At 44.8% G+C, this 13,434-nt stretch overlaps 1 protein-coding gene across 12 annotated transcripts in view; it reads left to right on the top strand.

The window, feature by feature from the left end:
* LLGL2 (LLGL scribble cell polarity complex component 2) overlaps positions 1-8,291 on the top strand; it is a 33,855-nt gene extending 25,564 nt beyond the window's left edge. For 2 of the 12 annotated variants that reach the window (XM_076354065.1, XM_076354055.1), the window contains exons 15-27: positions 98-390; positions 649-802; positions 1,141-1,291; positions 1,985-2,101; positions 2,622-2,788; positions 3,531-3,795; positions 4,510-4,663; positions 5,335-5,372; positions 5,800-5,847; positions 6,389-6,431; positions 6,669-6,723; positions 7,159-7,220; positions 7,614-8,291. In XM_076354065.1, coding sequence (XP_076210180.1) covers positions 98-390; positions 649-802; positions 1,141-1,291; positions 1,985-2,101; positions 2,622-2,788; positions 3,531-3,795; positions 4,510-4,663; positions 5,335-5,372; positions 5,800-5,847; positions 6,389-6,431; positions 6,669-6,723; positions 7,159-7,212 — 1,539 coding nt within the window. In that variant the 3' untranslated portion in view covers positions 7,213-7,220; positions 7,614-8,291. The other 10 variants (XM_076354063.1, XM_076354052.1, XM_076354053.1 and 7 more) reach the window with 9 other exon arrangements.
* The last annotated feature ends 5,143 nt before the right edge of the window (positions 8,292-13,434 follow it).

Here is a 13,434-nt window from a genome sequence, read left to right as displayed (position 1 = left end):
AGAGATGCTATAGTTTTGCAGCTGCTGAAAAGGCCTGCAGCTTGGAGGACTGCTTGCATTGTAAAAGCTGTAGCACAGTTTGGCCTGTTCCTTGCAGGTACTGGTGATGGAACTGAATGACGAAGATGCAGAACATGTTGTGGACCATGCTGAAGCAGATCTTCTGCAGGACCAGGAAGGCTATCGATGGAAAGGTCACGAGAAACTAAAGACTCGAGAGGGACCTGTTCGATTTGAAGCTGGTTTTCAGCCGTTTGTCCTTGTACAATGTCAACCACCAGCTGTGGTCACCTCATTGGCCCTTCACTCTGAATGGAAGCTTGTGGCCTTTGGTACCAGTCACGGTTTTGGGCTTTTTGACCACCAGCAGAAACGACTGGTCTTTGTCAAGTAAGTATCTTCTTTCCAGGAGGTCTGTGGTAATCCTCTGTTAAAGATGGCCTGGAATTGCTAACAAAGCAAGTCGTGATAAGCAATTTCTCAAGAGCAGTCAGTGTAGCAAAAAGCCGTGCCTCATTGGACTCTGTCCCTGAAGATCTTCAAGAATATATAAGCATGTTCTGACATTTGTGTGTGTCCTGCTGGACTCTTGGGAGTGATTGCCACCCAGCAGAAAGTGACCATGTGCCTACTGTCTCCCTCTTTCAGGTGTACACTGCACCCCAGTGACCAGTTGGCCTTAGAAGGCCCACTGTCTCGGGTGAAATCCTTGAAGAAGTCCCTCCGTCAATCATTCAGGCGGATCAGAAGAAGCCGGGTGTCCAGTAGAAAGCGACGAGGAGGTAGTGGAAATGCCTCAGAGGTGAGGGGCCCACCTTTTTGGGGTCCTGTCTGTTTACAGCTTGGAGCATGCAGAGTCCTGATTAGACTGCCTAGAGCAGGAGGCGGTCTGCAGTCCTGCTATGGTATCAGTAGCTACTGGTATAAGGGCAAAAATGGCAACTTCTGATGCTGCTATCTGTTAGATAAAGTAGTCACATTTTTAGAGAAAACGTACTGTCTGTAGTTGAACATAAGATGCAGAATATGCCTGTTCACTGGTATGATGGTGCTTTCCCTTTCTATTGCTGCCACACTTATTGTCTCTCTCCCTCCACTATGTCTTTGCCTGACTGACAAAATGTCTCCTCATCTTTGAAGGTGCAAGAAGCAAATGCCAAATTTGACCAAGACGCATTGCAGGAAATGGAATTGGCTCCAGTCCAGCGGAAGATTGAAGCCCGGTCTGCAGAAGACTCTTTCACTGGCTTTGTGCGCACCTTATATTTTGCTGATACCTTCTTGAGAGACAGTGAGTAGAAAAAGCATCTCTCCTTTCTTCCAAATGGGTTTTTCCTCCTCCTGCCAAGGAATGTATTGGGATTTAGTGCCAGGAAAATTCGGCACCTCCTGTGTCCTAGTTTGTGCTACGCTGAAAAACTAATATAGAACAAGAGCATATGTTGTCATGCAGAATTGTTATTTAGCCATTCTGGCTGCTGGCTAATTCAAGGCAAGTAGTAGTTCATCTTTGGATGCAGCCTTTATGTGTGGTTTTCAAGTGTGCTGGAATGACATCTGACTTTTTAGTATAAGCTTTTCCTTGTCTCATTACTCTAAAGTTCACCCCTGCTCCCAGCAGAGTCTTTTAATTTTGGTGAGGGTGGTGGCTGGTTGTGCTTTAGAGCCCAAACTGATATCATGCACAAGTTTACTCTGCTCATATGTGATATAAATACGTGAAAACTGGATGCAGCAATTGTGGTGTCTGATGGAAGCAGCACTCTGTTCCCTTTACTCACATGCCATGTCCTTTATCAGGGCTGCTGATGGACACTTGTTGGGAAAAGAAGTGCTAAGAACCTGTAGTTTCCCTGGCAAGTCTGCCCTAATATAAAGATATTTAGAATGTAAACAGAGGGAGGATGTGTATAACTAGTAGAAAGCAGTTATCCAAGGATATTCACAGATGGTGCCTTGCTCATGAGCCTTCTTGTTGCTCCAGGCTCCCGCCACTGCCCGTCCTTGTGGGCAGGCACCAATGGAGGTACAGTCTACGCCTTCTGTTTACGTGTTCCTCCAGCAGAGAGGAGGGTGGATGAACCTGTCAGGGCAGAGCAGGGTAAGTATGCCTTGTGAAAGCAAGGTCCTAATGGATCTGAGCTATCGCCAAGAGTTACATACAGAAGAGCAAGGTAGCTCGATTACTGCTGTTTATCAGTGAGAGTGGAGCTAAATGTAGCAGTATCTGAGCTAAGCAATGCTCACTGCAGCGACTGAACTGATGAAGAGTAAGTGAGCTCTGGCACTGCTTGACATGCCTTAGCCTCATTTCCTACTGACTTCAGAAATTTAAATTTTTGTCAGCTGTCATTGAAGTTTACCATCAAGCCTCAGTGCACATGTACCTTATTCTGACAGCTGGACCTGCTATCTTTATGTAATAATAGTTACTGTTTAACATGAACCTGTTCAGTCCAAATACCCTTTCAACTACTAAATCTTTTTAGGCAGGGTTTCTATAGTCACATTGTATAGGTCTCCAGCTCTGAGAGGATGTGAGTGAAGTTCTAACAGAGTGTCTCTGACTAGACTCCTGTTTGGTTTTTCTGTTCATTTTCCTCCTTATCTCGATTGTCTAGCCAAAGAGATTCAGCTGATGCACAGGGCTCCTGTTGTGGGTATACTTGTCTTGGATGGACGCAGCACTCCCCTCCCAGAACCTCTAGAAGTAGCACATGACCTTTCTAAGAGTCCTGATATGCAAGGCAGCCATCAACTGTTGGTGGTGTCTGAAGAGCAATTTAAGGTAAGTATCACCCAGGAGGTGCATATGAACTGCGCATAAAATCTGCTAAAGCACTGAGCAGTGCTCAGTGGAAGGATAACTCTTGGGAGTGCTTATTCTTCTGGACCTGAATAACAAACTTGGGACAGCGTTTCTGTTTGGTGCAGTTCATAAATCAGGTGTGTGCTGACAAATTGGGTATTCAGCATAGTGGTGCACATGCTGATCATAGAAATTTTATTCCTATATTACATTATACTCTTTGGACAAGTTTGCTTCTGCTTTTGGGAAAGAGCTTTTGCTGTGGTTGGTACGGAAGCAAGAATTGGTAGGCATTTCTATGAAGCAACTAAAAAACTTCTTGTTTTGCACGCTAACTAATTAGCATAAAAGAGAAGACTTGAAGTAGCTTGCTGTAGGCTGGCCCTGGCTTTTTAATGCAGAAGAGCACACAGTGTAAACCCTGTTCTCTTTCTGTAATAATTTGTAGCCAAATATGGAGGGGTTTTGAAAGAACCAGGGGAGTAATGCAGTTTGCAGCCTGAAGGGTAAAACTGCTTGATGTCAGAACAGAAACAGACGCTAATACTGTGGCCGATTACTTCTTGTCCCATGAGCAGGGAGCCAGGTTGACTCAGATTACAGCTCTGTGTATTCACTGCTAATGAAAACATTGTTAAAGGAGGGAGCAGCAGATGTCCTGGGGGTGCGGCTCCTGCCATTGTGCAGGAAAGAGATGTCATTGTTTTGTTTCTATTGACAGGTATTCACATTACCCAAGGTTAGCTCCAAACTGAAGCTCAAGCTGACAGCCCTGGAAGGCTGTAGGGTACGAAAGGTGATGGTTGCTAACTTTGGCAGCTGCAAGACTGACGATTACAGCGAAAATGACCTGGCTGTCCTGACTAACCTGGGAGACATTCAGATCATCTCACTACCCTTTCTCAAGTTACAGATCCGCTACCCTTGCATCCGCAAAGAGGATGTGAGCGGCATTGCATCCTGTGTCTTCACCAAATATGGCCAAGGTAAGGTGTGCTTCTCCCAAATCATCTACCTCTATTGTGTGTTTGAGACAATGGAAAAAGGATTATAGGGCTTAGTTTAGAACTGGCTGTGTATATATGTGAATATTATGTAAATATGTCCATTACATGTTTCTGGCCAGTACCAGTTGCCAACAGGTGCTGACACGTGAATTAGCAGCAGCAGAAGCGAGTTTATTCCATTACTGTTAATGAATACACTAGTTTTCAGATAACAGGTTGGATGTGCCCTATAGGTAGCTTCCATCTGGCCACCCTCCTCTTGTCTGGAGTCAAGAGAATGGCTCTCTAAGCAGCAGGCACTGTGGAAGTGCCTGCATTGTGCTTCCTATACATGCCTGTGGCTCAACACTCAAATTGCAAAACTGGGATCCAACATCCTATGGCTGCTGAAGGTGGATCGCTGCTTTGTTGTTCAGTTTTTGCATCTTTCTATGCTGCTTTTCATAAGTGTCAGCAATGACAATACAGTTATCTCTCGGCATAATCTTAAATTGCCCAGTCTCTAGGCTAACCGGTCCTTGGGAAACTGGGGTAGTATCTTCCTCAGTGATTCTTCCTTGTTTAGACAGGAGGAAATGCAAACCCTTTCTGCCAAACATAGAGGATGCTTAGATCTGTTCTCTTTCGGATCACCTCTAGTTCTGGAACTGTATTCTTGGACTTGAGAATTGCTTATAAATTCCCAATCTGTAGGTTTCTATCTGATCTCACCATCGGAGTTTGAGAGGTTTTCCCTTTCTACCAAATGGTTAGTGGAGCCCCGGTGTGTTGTGGACATGCCAGAAGTTACAAGCAACAATCATGTGCACAACAAGTCTAGCGTGGAGAATGCTGTGAGAAAATCCAGGTAAAGTCTGTAAAACTCTTGCACACTGACAGTGTCTGAGTAGTGAGATCTACTCGACTGTTTCCAACAAAGTTTTGTATTTTGTAGGGAATGTCATCTTTCAAGAAAAAAAAAAAAAAAAGACTTTGAAGTCTTTGTTAACAACATTCCTAGATGGTTTAGCATGAGGAAATGTAACCTTCTCCCTGATGGTTTTCCTACTTGCAGTGCGGTTGGTGGGACAAAGTAGTGAAGTATTGCAATTAGTATCCCTAAGCTAGAGTCATAAAATGTAAGCTCTGGCTTGCTTTACTTGCTCCTTAATGATGTGTCTGACTGACACCTGACTCATGCATACTTCAGGGGCTGTGTGTTACTGATGAGGCTGAACTGTTGCTCTGAAGGGAAAGCCGGTGTTCTTCCTTTCCTCTTGGAACATCAGCAAATAAAGTAGATCTGACACTCATGGAGATCCTATAGGAATTTTATTCCAAAAGTTTAGAAATGTTCTCTGGTGCCTGCAGACTTCTGCATCACTAACATGTGATGAAGCCCTTCCTACATTCTTGCTCAACAAGCCATTTAGTTAGCATGCACTGGAGCTTCTTGTAGCTGCCAAGAGTATACATGAATTCTCTGCACCCCTATGCCTCAGAGTCAGTGTTTGTTTTCTGCCCCCTTTCCTTTTCTAGGGGATCAGGAAGGAGTTCAGGTGACTATGGAGAAGACGGTAAGCAAAAAATAATTGTACTAAATGTAGCATGCTATATTTTGCTATTGCTACAGTTGATATTATCTACCTAAGAAAGGGGAAAGTAAGGAGGGGCATGAGGGAAGCAAAGTAAGTTCCATGTGGCAAGATTGCTTTGAAAGGACAGAACGTAGTTTGTGCTGGAAGGAAGAGGCTGTGGGAAGATAAGGTCTGAAATTACAGATGAGATCTTCTGTTAGCCAAACTAGTATTGCTGGAAAATACAATTCAGTATGTGAGAGGCTTTAAGGATTAGTTGTGAAGCATTCAATAGTCAAAAGGTACTTAACGGGGGAGCGGGGGGGGTCGGGGAATCCAGTTCTATTGTGGGTTTCCAAAACTGCACGTATTTCATGAAAAGGGGAAAATATTGTTAGGTTAAAGCTTTTTTCCTACTCTTTTTTAGAAAGGAAGTCTGGGAGGCTGATGGAACATGCCTTACTCAATGACGAAAGTGAGTGAGGTGAAATCTTGCTACTGACAGGGCAGGTGCCTTTCTGGGTGGGAAAAGAAGAAAGCTGCTGGGAATTTTGTGTTTCCAGTACTCAGTTCCAAGGGATCTGCAATTACACAAGACTGGTAGAAATACTGGGTTTTCATGAATCAGTAGAAGTGAGGAGTTGGACGGATAGTCATGCCCTCAGGCAGGGGTTGTTCCACATAGCTGCATTTGCTGCTGTGATAAGAGAAGGATCTTTACTTTCCAACAGGACTTGTGTAAAATGACAGCTGGAACAGACTGTTCCTTTGGGGCTCTGGTACACTGGGACTGGCAACATTTCCTCTGGCAAGTGACTGCTTCAGTCCTTTATGCCAGCCTGTTCAGTAAAAACCTAGTACTGTTGAAGAGGCAATGATATTATAAGGTCTGACCTCTGTGTTGTGGGAAGCAGGTTTTAAAGGCTGTTCACCGAGGAGGTGGAATGTGGCTAGGCTGCTGCCTGAAAGCAGATCTCCATTGGTTTGGCTCACTGCTTTAACCCTCTGCTTTCCAGAAGTCCTGAAGGAGATCCAGAGTACTCTTGAAGGGGGCAGAGGGTGAGTATCGACCAACTTCTATTCCTAATGGGTGGGGCTGGCAAGGGAGGGCATTTCTAGCTGAAAGCAGGGGGATGCCCAACGTGATGGCAAGGAGCCTTATGCTGGAATCTGGTCATGTATGTATCCCACAAACTATCGGAGGGAAAGAGTAAGAGAGAGGCAGGTGCTCTTTCACATGTTGTCCCTTGACGTTTTTTATGAGTAATGCTTTGTCTCTTTCTCTCCGAAAAGCAGGAGAGATCACATTCCCACATCCCAAAGGAACAGGACTCTGAGTATTCGCATACAGGTTTCTATTTGTGTCAACCCATACTGATCTAAGGGCAGGCCACATGGGCTTAGTTGGTCGAGGATGGGACTCTGGAGTTTTAATCCTGGCTTGACACTGTCACTTGGACGTGTTCAGTATCTCTGCTCCCATTCTGTCTATACAATAGAGCTAAGCTACCACCATGGGTGCGGGGCTTTATCTTGTCTCCCTAGAATACTGATGTTCACGTGACAGGGGCTACGGAAGTGTAGACAAAGGACTACTGTTTGCAACGGATGCAGGAAGCTTGGTGGGATTGGTAACTGCTGGTGTGTAAGGATAATTGACTGCCTGATACGCTCTGCTCTGCGCGCTTCCTCTGGACACTACCTAATCCTGGTCTTCTGTCAGCAGCTGGGAGTGGATGGGATGATACCGCATTGCAATAATGAATATTTTCTTGTGTCATTGCAGGAGCTATGCAGAAAGAAATTTGGCAAGAAGTCCATTAGGACATGGACTAAGTAACGGAGGAGGTAGGTGAGGCTAAGGATATTTCAGGCCCAGTGAAGTAGCCAAAGGAAGCAGAAAGTAGAATGAAGTTTGTTTATAAAATTTAGCTTATTTAAATGCTTTGTGATAGTGCAGAACTCTGGTCTGAATTTTCAGGGTGGGAATCTGCTGGCTGTGTGATGTACTAGCACTGTTCAGCACCTTGTGCCACATGAGTAAATATGCTGCATCAGTTTTAAAGGAAGAAATAAAAATCCTTTGAAGGCTCCTGCCTGACTCTTAACCTTACCATAAAGCAAGCTGGAGAGGTAGCCAGAGCTCATAGCAATAATCTGTTGAGTATATCAACTCATTAGCTCTCGTTAGCTTTCAACTTCTGTTTTCTAAAATGGCTTTTACCTTCTTTTATCCCAAAGCAGATTGACCAGAATTCATCACTGACTTTCTCGCATTGGATTGAGTGCCATAACACTACTGATTGGGCAAACCGTCCCTGGGGAGAGGGCACCACTGCTCCCTGCCTCACAGGCTAGCGAGCTGCAACTTGCATGCATATGCATGCCTGCCTCTGCCTCCCCTTTTAGTGCCTCGTTAGAGACATCTCCTCTTGGAGCCTGCCTTGCATTAGGACAGAAGTGGATCACCAGGTCTGATGCACCACAAGCCTCTGAGTACATCTAACTTTTAAATGTTTGCACATTTCTCTTTTCTACTGGGCTGGGTTTTAAATTATAAATGTTACTGCCTTGGTGCAGGATTTTAATAAACGCACACTGTTACCTCTGACTGGTTTAAAATTATTTTTTGTACAATTTTTTAAAATCGTATGGGTATTTCAGTTTTAATGGAAATATTTTAGAAATTTACTTTTAAAAAAAAATAATATATGCTAGATTCCTGTGACTGCTGTATGTGGTATCTGAATGAGTAATTTTGGTTGTTGTTTGTTATGGTACTGTTAACTGGCTTTATGGATTTGGGTAGAATCTATTTTTGTAGCCGTTCAAATCAGAGGGAAACTAATTGAACTTGATTTCTGTTTCAACACTACATTGCTCTTTTTTGGAAATAAAACTCTGAATTCCCTTTTGTGATCCTTGTCTGCTCTCATATCTATTCTTTCCATCAGCAGCTTCTTTCACATTGGCAACAGGCTCATGCCCACTTACCCTTTGAAGAAGGTGAAGCTGTCCTGCTCTGAGCTGTAGAGGCAAAGAGCACTCCTGGAGATTAAGTGGCCTCATTAAGCAAGGTGGTGGTTTAAAGAGACACTTGGCAAGCAAGTTGATTGTATCACTGTCCTGCAATTCATACATCATGTTGCCAGAAAAGGGCACTGCTTCAGATTATAGTCCCCGGAAGGTCATCTACTAGCTTGTCCTGAAATAACTTGGGTGATAATACACTGAAGGGAGAAACAGTTGATCTGGCAATGCTGCTGTACTAGTCAGCCAATGGATTTTGAATTGAAACTGGTGAAACTCTGCATAGAGCAGTTTGTTACTCTTTAAACTTTTTGGTTCCTTTGTCCCTGACTTAACACTACTTTTTTCTTTTCCAGCTAAGAAAAAGAACAGAGTATTCTCCTATTTCTCTCCTGTAACTTGCTTGCAGCACTATGAGAGTCAGTGAGAAAGAACTAAATCCTCCCAGACTGGGTGCTGAGCTGTCATCCTTGGCATGCTTTGGAAACCTCTCCTTGGAAGCCCTCTTGTTTCAGGCTCTGTCTTTGTCTTCCTGAGCAAGGCAGAGGGATCCTTTATTTCTTAGAGTACTAGGGTAGCACTTTCTATTCTGCAGGAGAATATGGTTGCAGAGTTGCTGTTGCTCAGGTGATGTTTCAGGCACCCTTCCTTCTAGAAGTATTAGTATCTCTTCTGAGACCTAATTTACTGCTAATGAGGTTTTAGAGAGCCTTCTGTCCTACTCAGCGTGGTCTGACAAACTAGTTTCCATTTCCTTAGTTCTACTAGCTTCATTATTTCCTTGTTTCTATTGCTGCAGGATTGAGGCTAACAGAAAGGTGGCCTGCCTGTTCCACCTCTTGTGCCAGGCACTGATGCTGCAAATTTACAAGAAGTTATGGTTTAATCAGCAGCTTCTGAGCTGGTGTGATCCTGTGCCTGCGCATCATCCTGGCACAGGGGCTGATTCTAATGCCTTTTCTGAGTATTTCATTTGCTGGCAGGCTTGGGGTAAGTGACACGGCAGTCCTGCTCAGAAAGGGCAAAAGCAGTTTATGACTTCTCCCCATTTTCACCCACATAACCTGAAAAATCCAAAAGGTCCACTGAAAGAGTTGGACAAGTCACAAAAATGCTATCATAATTTGTACACCTTAAAGTGAATTTAGATTTAAAAACAAAACAAAAAACCTTCATCCAGGCTTCTTGTTATTTTCCTGAAAGCATAAGGCAGATTATTAATGGGATTGAGTAGTTTAGGATGTGTGCTGATACATGGCAGATTTTTCCTGGCAATGCTTATTTGAAACCTACAGCTGAAGGATTCACTGGAGTAAGCTGCTTGGCTTATTGTTGTGAGCAAAAGTATTAAGAATCCTTTTAGAGCTGCCATGCCTAAAATACCAGAGAAATAGCAAAGGGGCAAAGCAGGGGAAGACTGGAACTCATGTTGTGCTTTCAATTATATTCTGAGCTGAGCAGGAGAGGATGGAAAGGCTCATGACATTCAGAATTAGGGTGTATTTTTTGTGCTGTCAGAAAACCACTAGCAAGTAAAATCAGTGATGGGGTGAGGTGTTTGTGAGGGATGGAGTCTTCAATGAATGTCTGTAAGGAGCTTTTGAATGTAATGGGAAAAATCCCTCTGCATCTCTCCCTTTCAGGAATTGCCTTCTGAGCCTTGCCGTTACCCTTAGTTTGCCTGTCAGCTGACAGTAACAATAATAGCCTGTTTCTGATCAGAGGATTCAGCTGCTGCCAAGCTCCTTGAGTTTTGTGCCTACCTCTACTTTTCACTTGAACTCCCCTTGTCTGGGATCTCATAGAAGCTTGCTGTCTCCAAGAGCTAATGCTTAATGCTTGGAAGCACTCTGAGGGCTTATTGGCCCTTATTAACATTATTGCCAGTCAGGCTTTGGCAGTGCTCTCCCCTTCTCCTGCTTTATGCAGTCTCGTTGGGGTCTGGCACCATAAAGTGCCCCTTCACTGCAGGAGCTGAGCTGCTGTTAACGCTGGCTGCCAGTGCTTGAAAAAATCCTGTCTTACAGCTATGCTGGCAGCATGTTCCCTAACCCTTGCAGACCTGTTTCTCTGCAGAGGGGGAAAGGCTTGGATCACAACTAAAGAACAGCCCAAATTTTCCACGTCTGAATACACATATTGGGTACCTAATATGGGACACTGTTTTATAGTGGCCTGAGTTTTAGGTCAAATGATTTCTTGTAATGTGAGCTCTTTTATAGGGTTGTATATTTGGTGCCAAAATTCTCTAGTCCTAGAAAAGCTTGGCCTGGGGCTCTGTGGTTTGGTGTTTGGTGCTTTTTTTTCCCCAGTAGTAATGCAAGCTCTCCTCATATGTTTAGCAACTGAATATTTGCTGAATTTGTCTAACAATTCTATTAGAAGAACATAATGTTGGAAGGAAAAGTACATTTCATCTTAGTCATAAGGCCTGAGGCATGTCTGGGTAGTGAGAGAATGAGAATTTTTTTACAGCTTAATTGGTCTGTTTCTTAGAATATGGTTTGTATCTATTGCAGCTAGAATAAATGCATGCCTGGACTGTAGTCCTAAATTCAGCCTGTAAAGCATGTCACTGCCTATGTGGCCTCATGAATTGGGATGTCTTTAATAAGAGCAGGATTGGGATCTGGTGTTGAATTAGCATGGCTGAAGAATGAGACAGACTTTAGTGGAAGTTTTCTTCAGTCCTTGCTAAGCCACATTATTTGACTTAGTGATCTCTCTCAAGCAAAGGCCAAGGTTGTGTTGCAACTGTAGCTGATTCCCTGAGGTAAGCCAGGTGGAGAAGACAAATTCCTTCAGTAGTTGCCACAAGCCCTTGGTCACAGAAAACTCAATGCCTTCACTAACAGCTGCAAGCCCCAAGTGCTTGGATTATTTCCATGAAGCACATCAACATCTTCCTCCGACATGATGGTGACTGGGAGTTTGACAAGCTTTCCAGAGTAGGAGCAGCTTACAAGAGGACCAGCAAAACCCTATGTGAAAAGGCTGCTGTAGCAGTAGAATGGCCCTTGAGGTCATCCTGCTGTTGATTAATTTGTTGGAACTGTTGCTTGGGTAGAAATGGTCCCTCTCAAGCAGAGCCCCTTGCCAAATGCATCTGAGTAGTGGTTTCTGGTCGAGGAAGGGCCTTTTCTTTGTGCTGCGCCTGCGGAGATGGGTAGACTGAGGTGGCCTGGCTTTCTCTGGTGGCAGTTGCAAGCTCTGCAATGATAATAGTAAATGGTTGCAGGGAAAGGGGATTGTTTTCTCCAGTTAACTGGTTTATGCTTTAGTTAGTCTTCCCCATGACATGGGAAGTAAACAATTGAAGTAAATCCTCTTCTCAGCGCGAGTGGTCATGTTCCACTGACTGGCTGTGTGTAGCTGCAAGGCTGCATAGGCTTTCGTATCAGGAAAGAGGGCTGAGGCCACAGCTGGGTGTCAGCAGAGAGGGCTGAGTTTCTTCCCTTCTTGGCTGGGTGCTCCACAGCCTCCTCAGAGGTGTCTTCGTTACTTTTTATGCTTCCTGTCACTACAACCTCTGTTCAGAGACACGATTCCAGAGCGGGAGGGCTGAACCTGCCCTCTCACAGCTGTTGACAGGGTCTCAGCCCTGTCCTGCTGCTTCACCTCCGAGCTGTGACAGCCATGAAGTAGGGGGTCTGGCGGTGCTTAGGGAAAATGCTCTGCCTTGAGTGCTGCCCACCCTGCTCCCTGTCACTCTCCCCGGTGGCTCTGCCCTCACCTCAGAGCGGGACATGGCACCTTTTCCCACCCTTTCACCTCACCGTGGCAGAGGGCACTGCCCGCCATGGCTGCTCCTGTCAGGCGGCTCAGTGGAAGGCCATGGATGTGCCCTTAGGACAGCTTTGCCGTGCATGCAAGCCCTGGCACAGCCATCTCTCTAGAGGTATACCACTAAAAAGTTTCTCTTTTGTGCTAATGGTGGAGCAAGGGTTATGGGAGTCCAGGGCAGTCCCAGGAAGCACCTTTGTTCCTTAGAAATATGCTGAAGTGTCCTGGGTGAGGTCCAGATGCTGTTCATGGCTGCCACCACTGAATGCCTTCTGAGCATGGCGTAAATGCATAACAATACCTCACCTTCCTGGTACTTTACCCTCTTGTTCATCCCCTGCTCAGCAGAGGGTCAGCAATGCTGTTCCTTATACTGCCTTTGCAGCAGCCTCTGCTTTTGCTGCCTAAAATAGGACTGTGAAAGCAACAAAGGTGGGAGATGGGAAATTCAAGTGAGCGGTCTCTTCCACCACCAACTCTGAGCAGAATAGGAGACCACCCTGGTGCTGGGGGAAGTCATACCCTGAAAGGTCAGTCAGCTTTGCCAGGGACTCCAGAGGGACTGATTTTCTTGTAATGAAACGTTGTGTAAACAAACTTCTCATTTTCCTCTTGCATCTCATGAAGATGTGCTTTTTATAAATGTTGACTGAACGATGGAGGTGGCAGGAGAAGGGTTGTGGGGAACACAACAAAGACAGGAGAGCTAAAAGGCTCCTTGCACTTGTGGCCTGTTTCAGTAGACAGGAAAGTAGCTGAAAAGGTACTTTGGTGTGTGGCTGTTACCACTGCACACCTCTTCCCCAGCTAAATGCGTAGAAACTGCTGCTCTCCAGCTCTTCGTGACAGCTTTTGTGTCCAGAGCTAAGTTGTATTTTAAAACGGCTTTTTGGTGAGGGAGCTCTTTTTAAGATGGATGGTCCTGAACACATACTGACAGCAGTCAGGGAGAGTCACCCTAGGTAGGAAGGACCTGTATCTCCATGGGCAGAGCCCAGCCTGTCACTGACTCTTCCCCCTTCAAAAGATACAGATCTCTTCTTCCTGTATGCTCCTGTGGCAAATGAGTCTGTATGTTATGCGCTTATTCCTAAAGAGACTCTGAATGTTGTTTGTTTGTTTAAAGTCAATCTCCTGTTCTCTGCTTATGCTTAGGGCAGGGACTTCAAAAAATGAAGCTTGGATTCTGATCACACTCTCCTTCCTTAAAGGGAACTTAGCTTTATCAGATTGCTGTGCCTGAGCCCTT

Source organism: Aptenodytes patagonicus, chromosome 16 (genome assembly GCF_965638725.1).
Source record: "Aptenodytes patagonicus chromosome 16, bAptPat1.pri.cur, whole genome shotgun sequence".
Lineage (NCBI taxonomy): Eukaryota > Metazoa > Chordata > Aves > Sphenisciformes > Spheniscidae > Aptenodytes > Aptenodytes patagonicus.
This window is presented reverse-complemented; position numbering and strand designations above follow the sequence as displayed.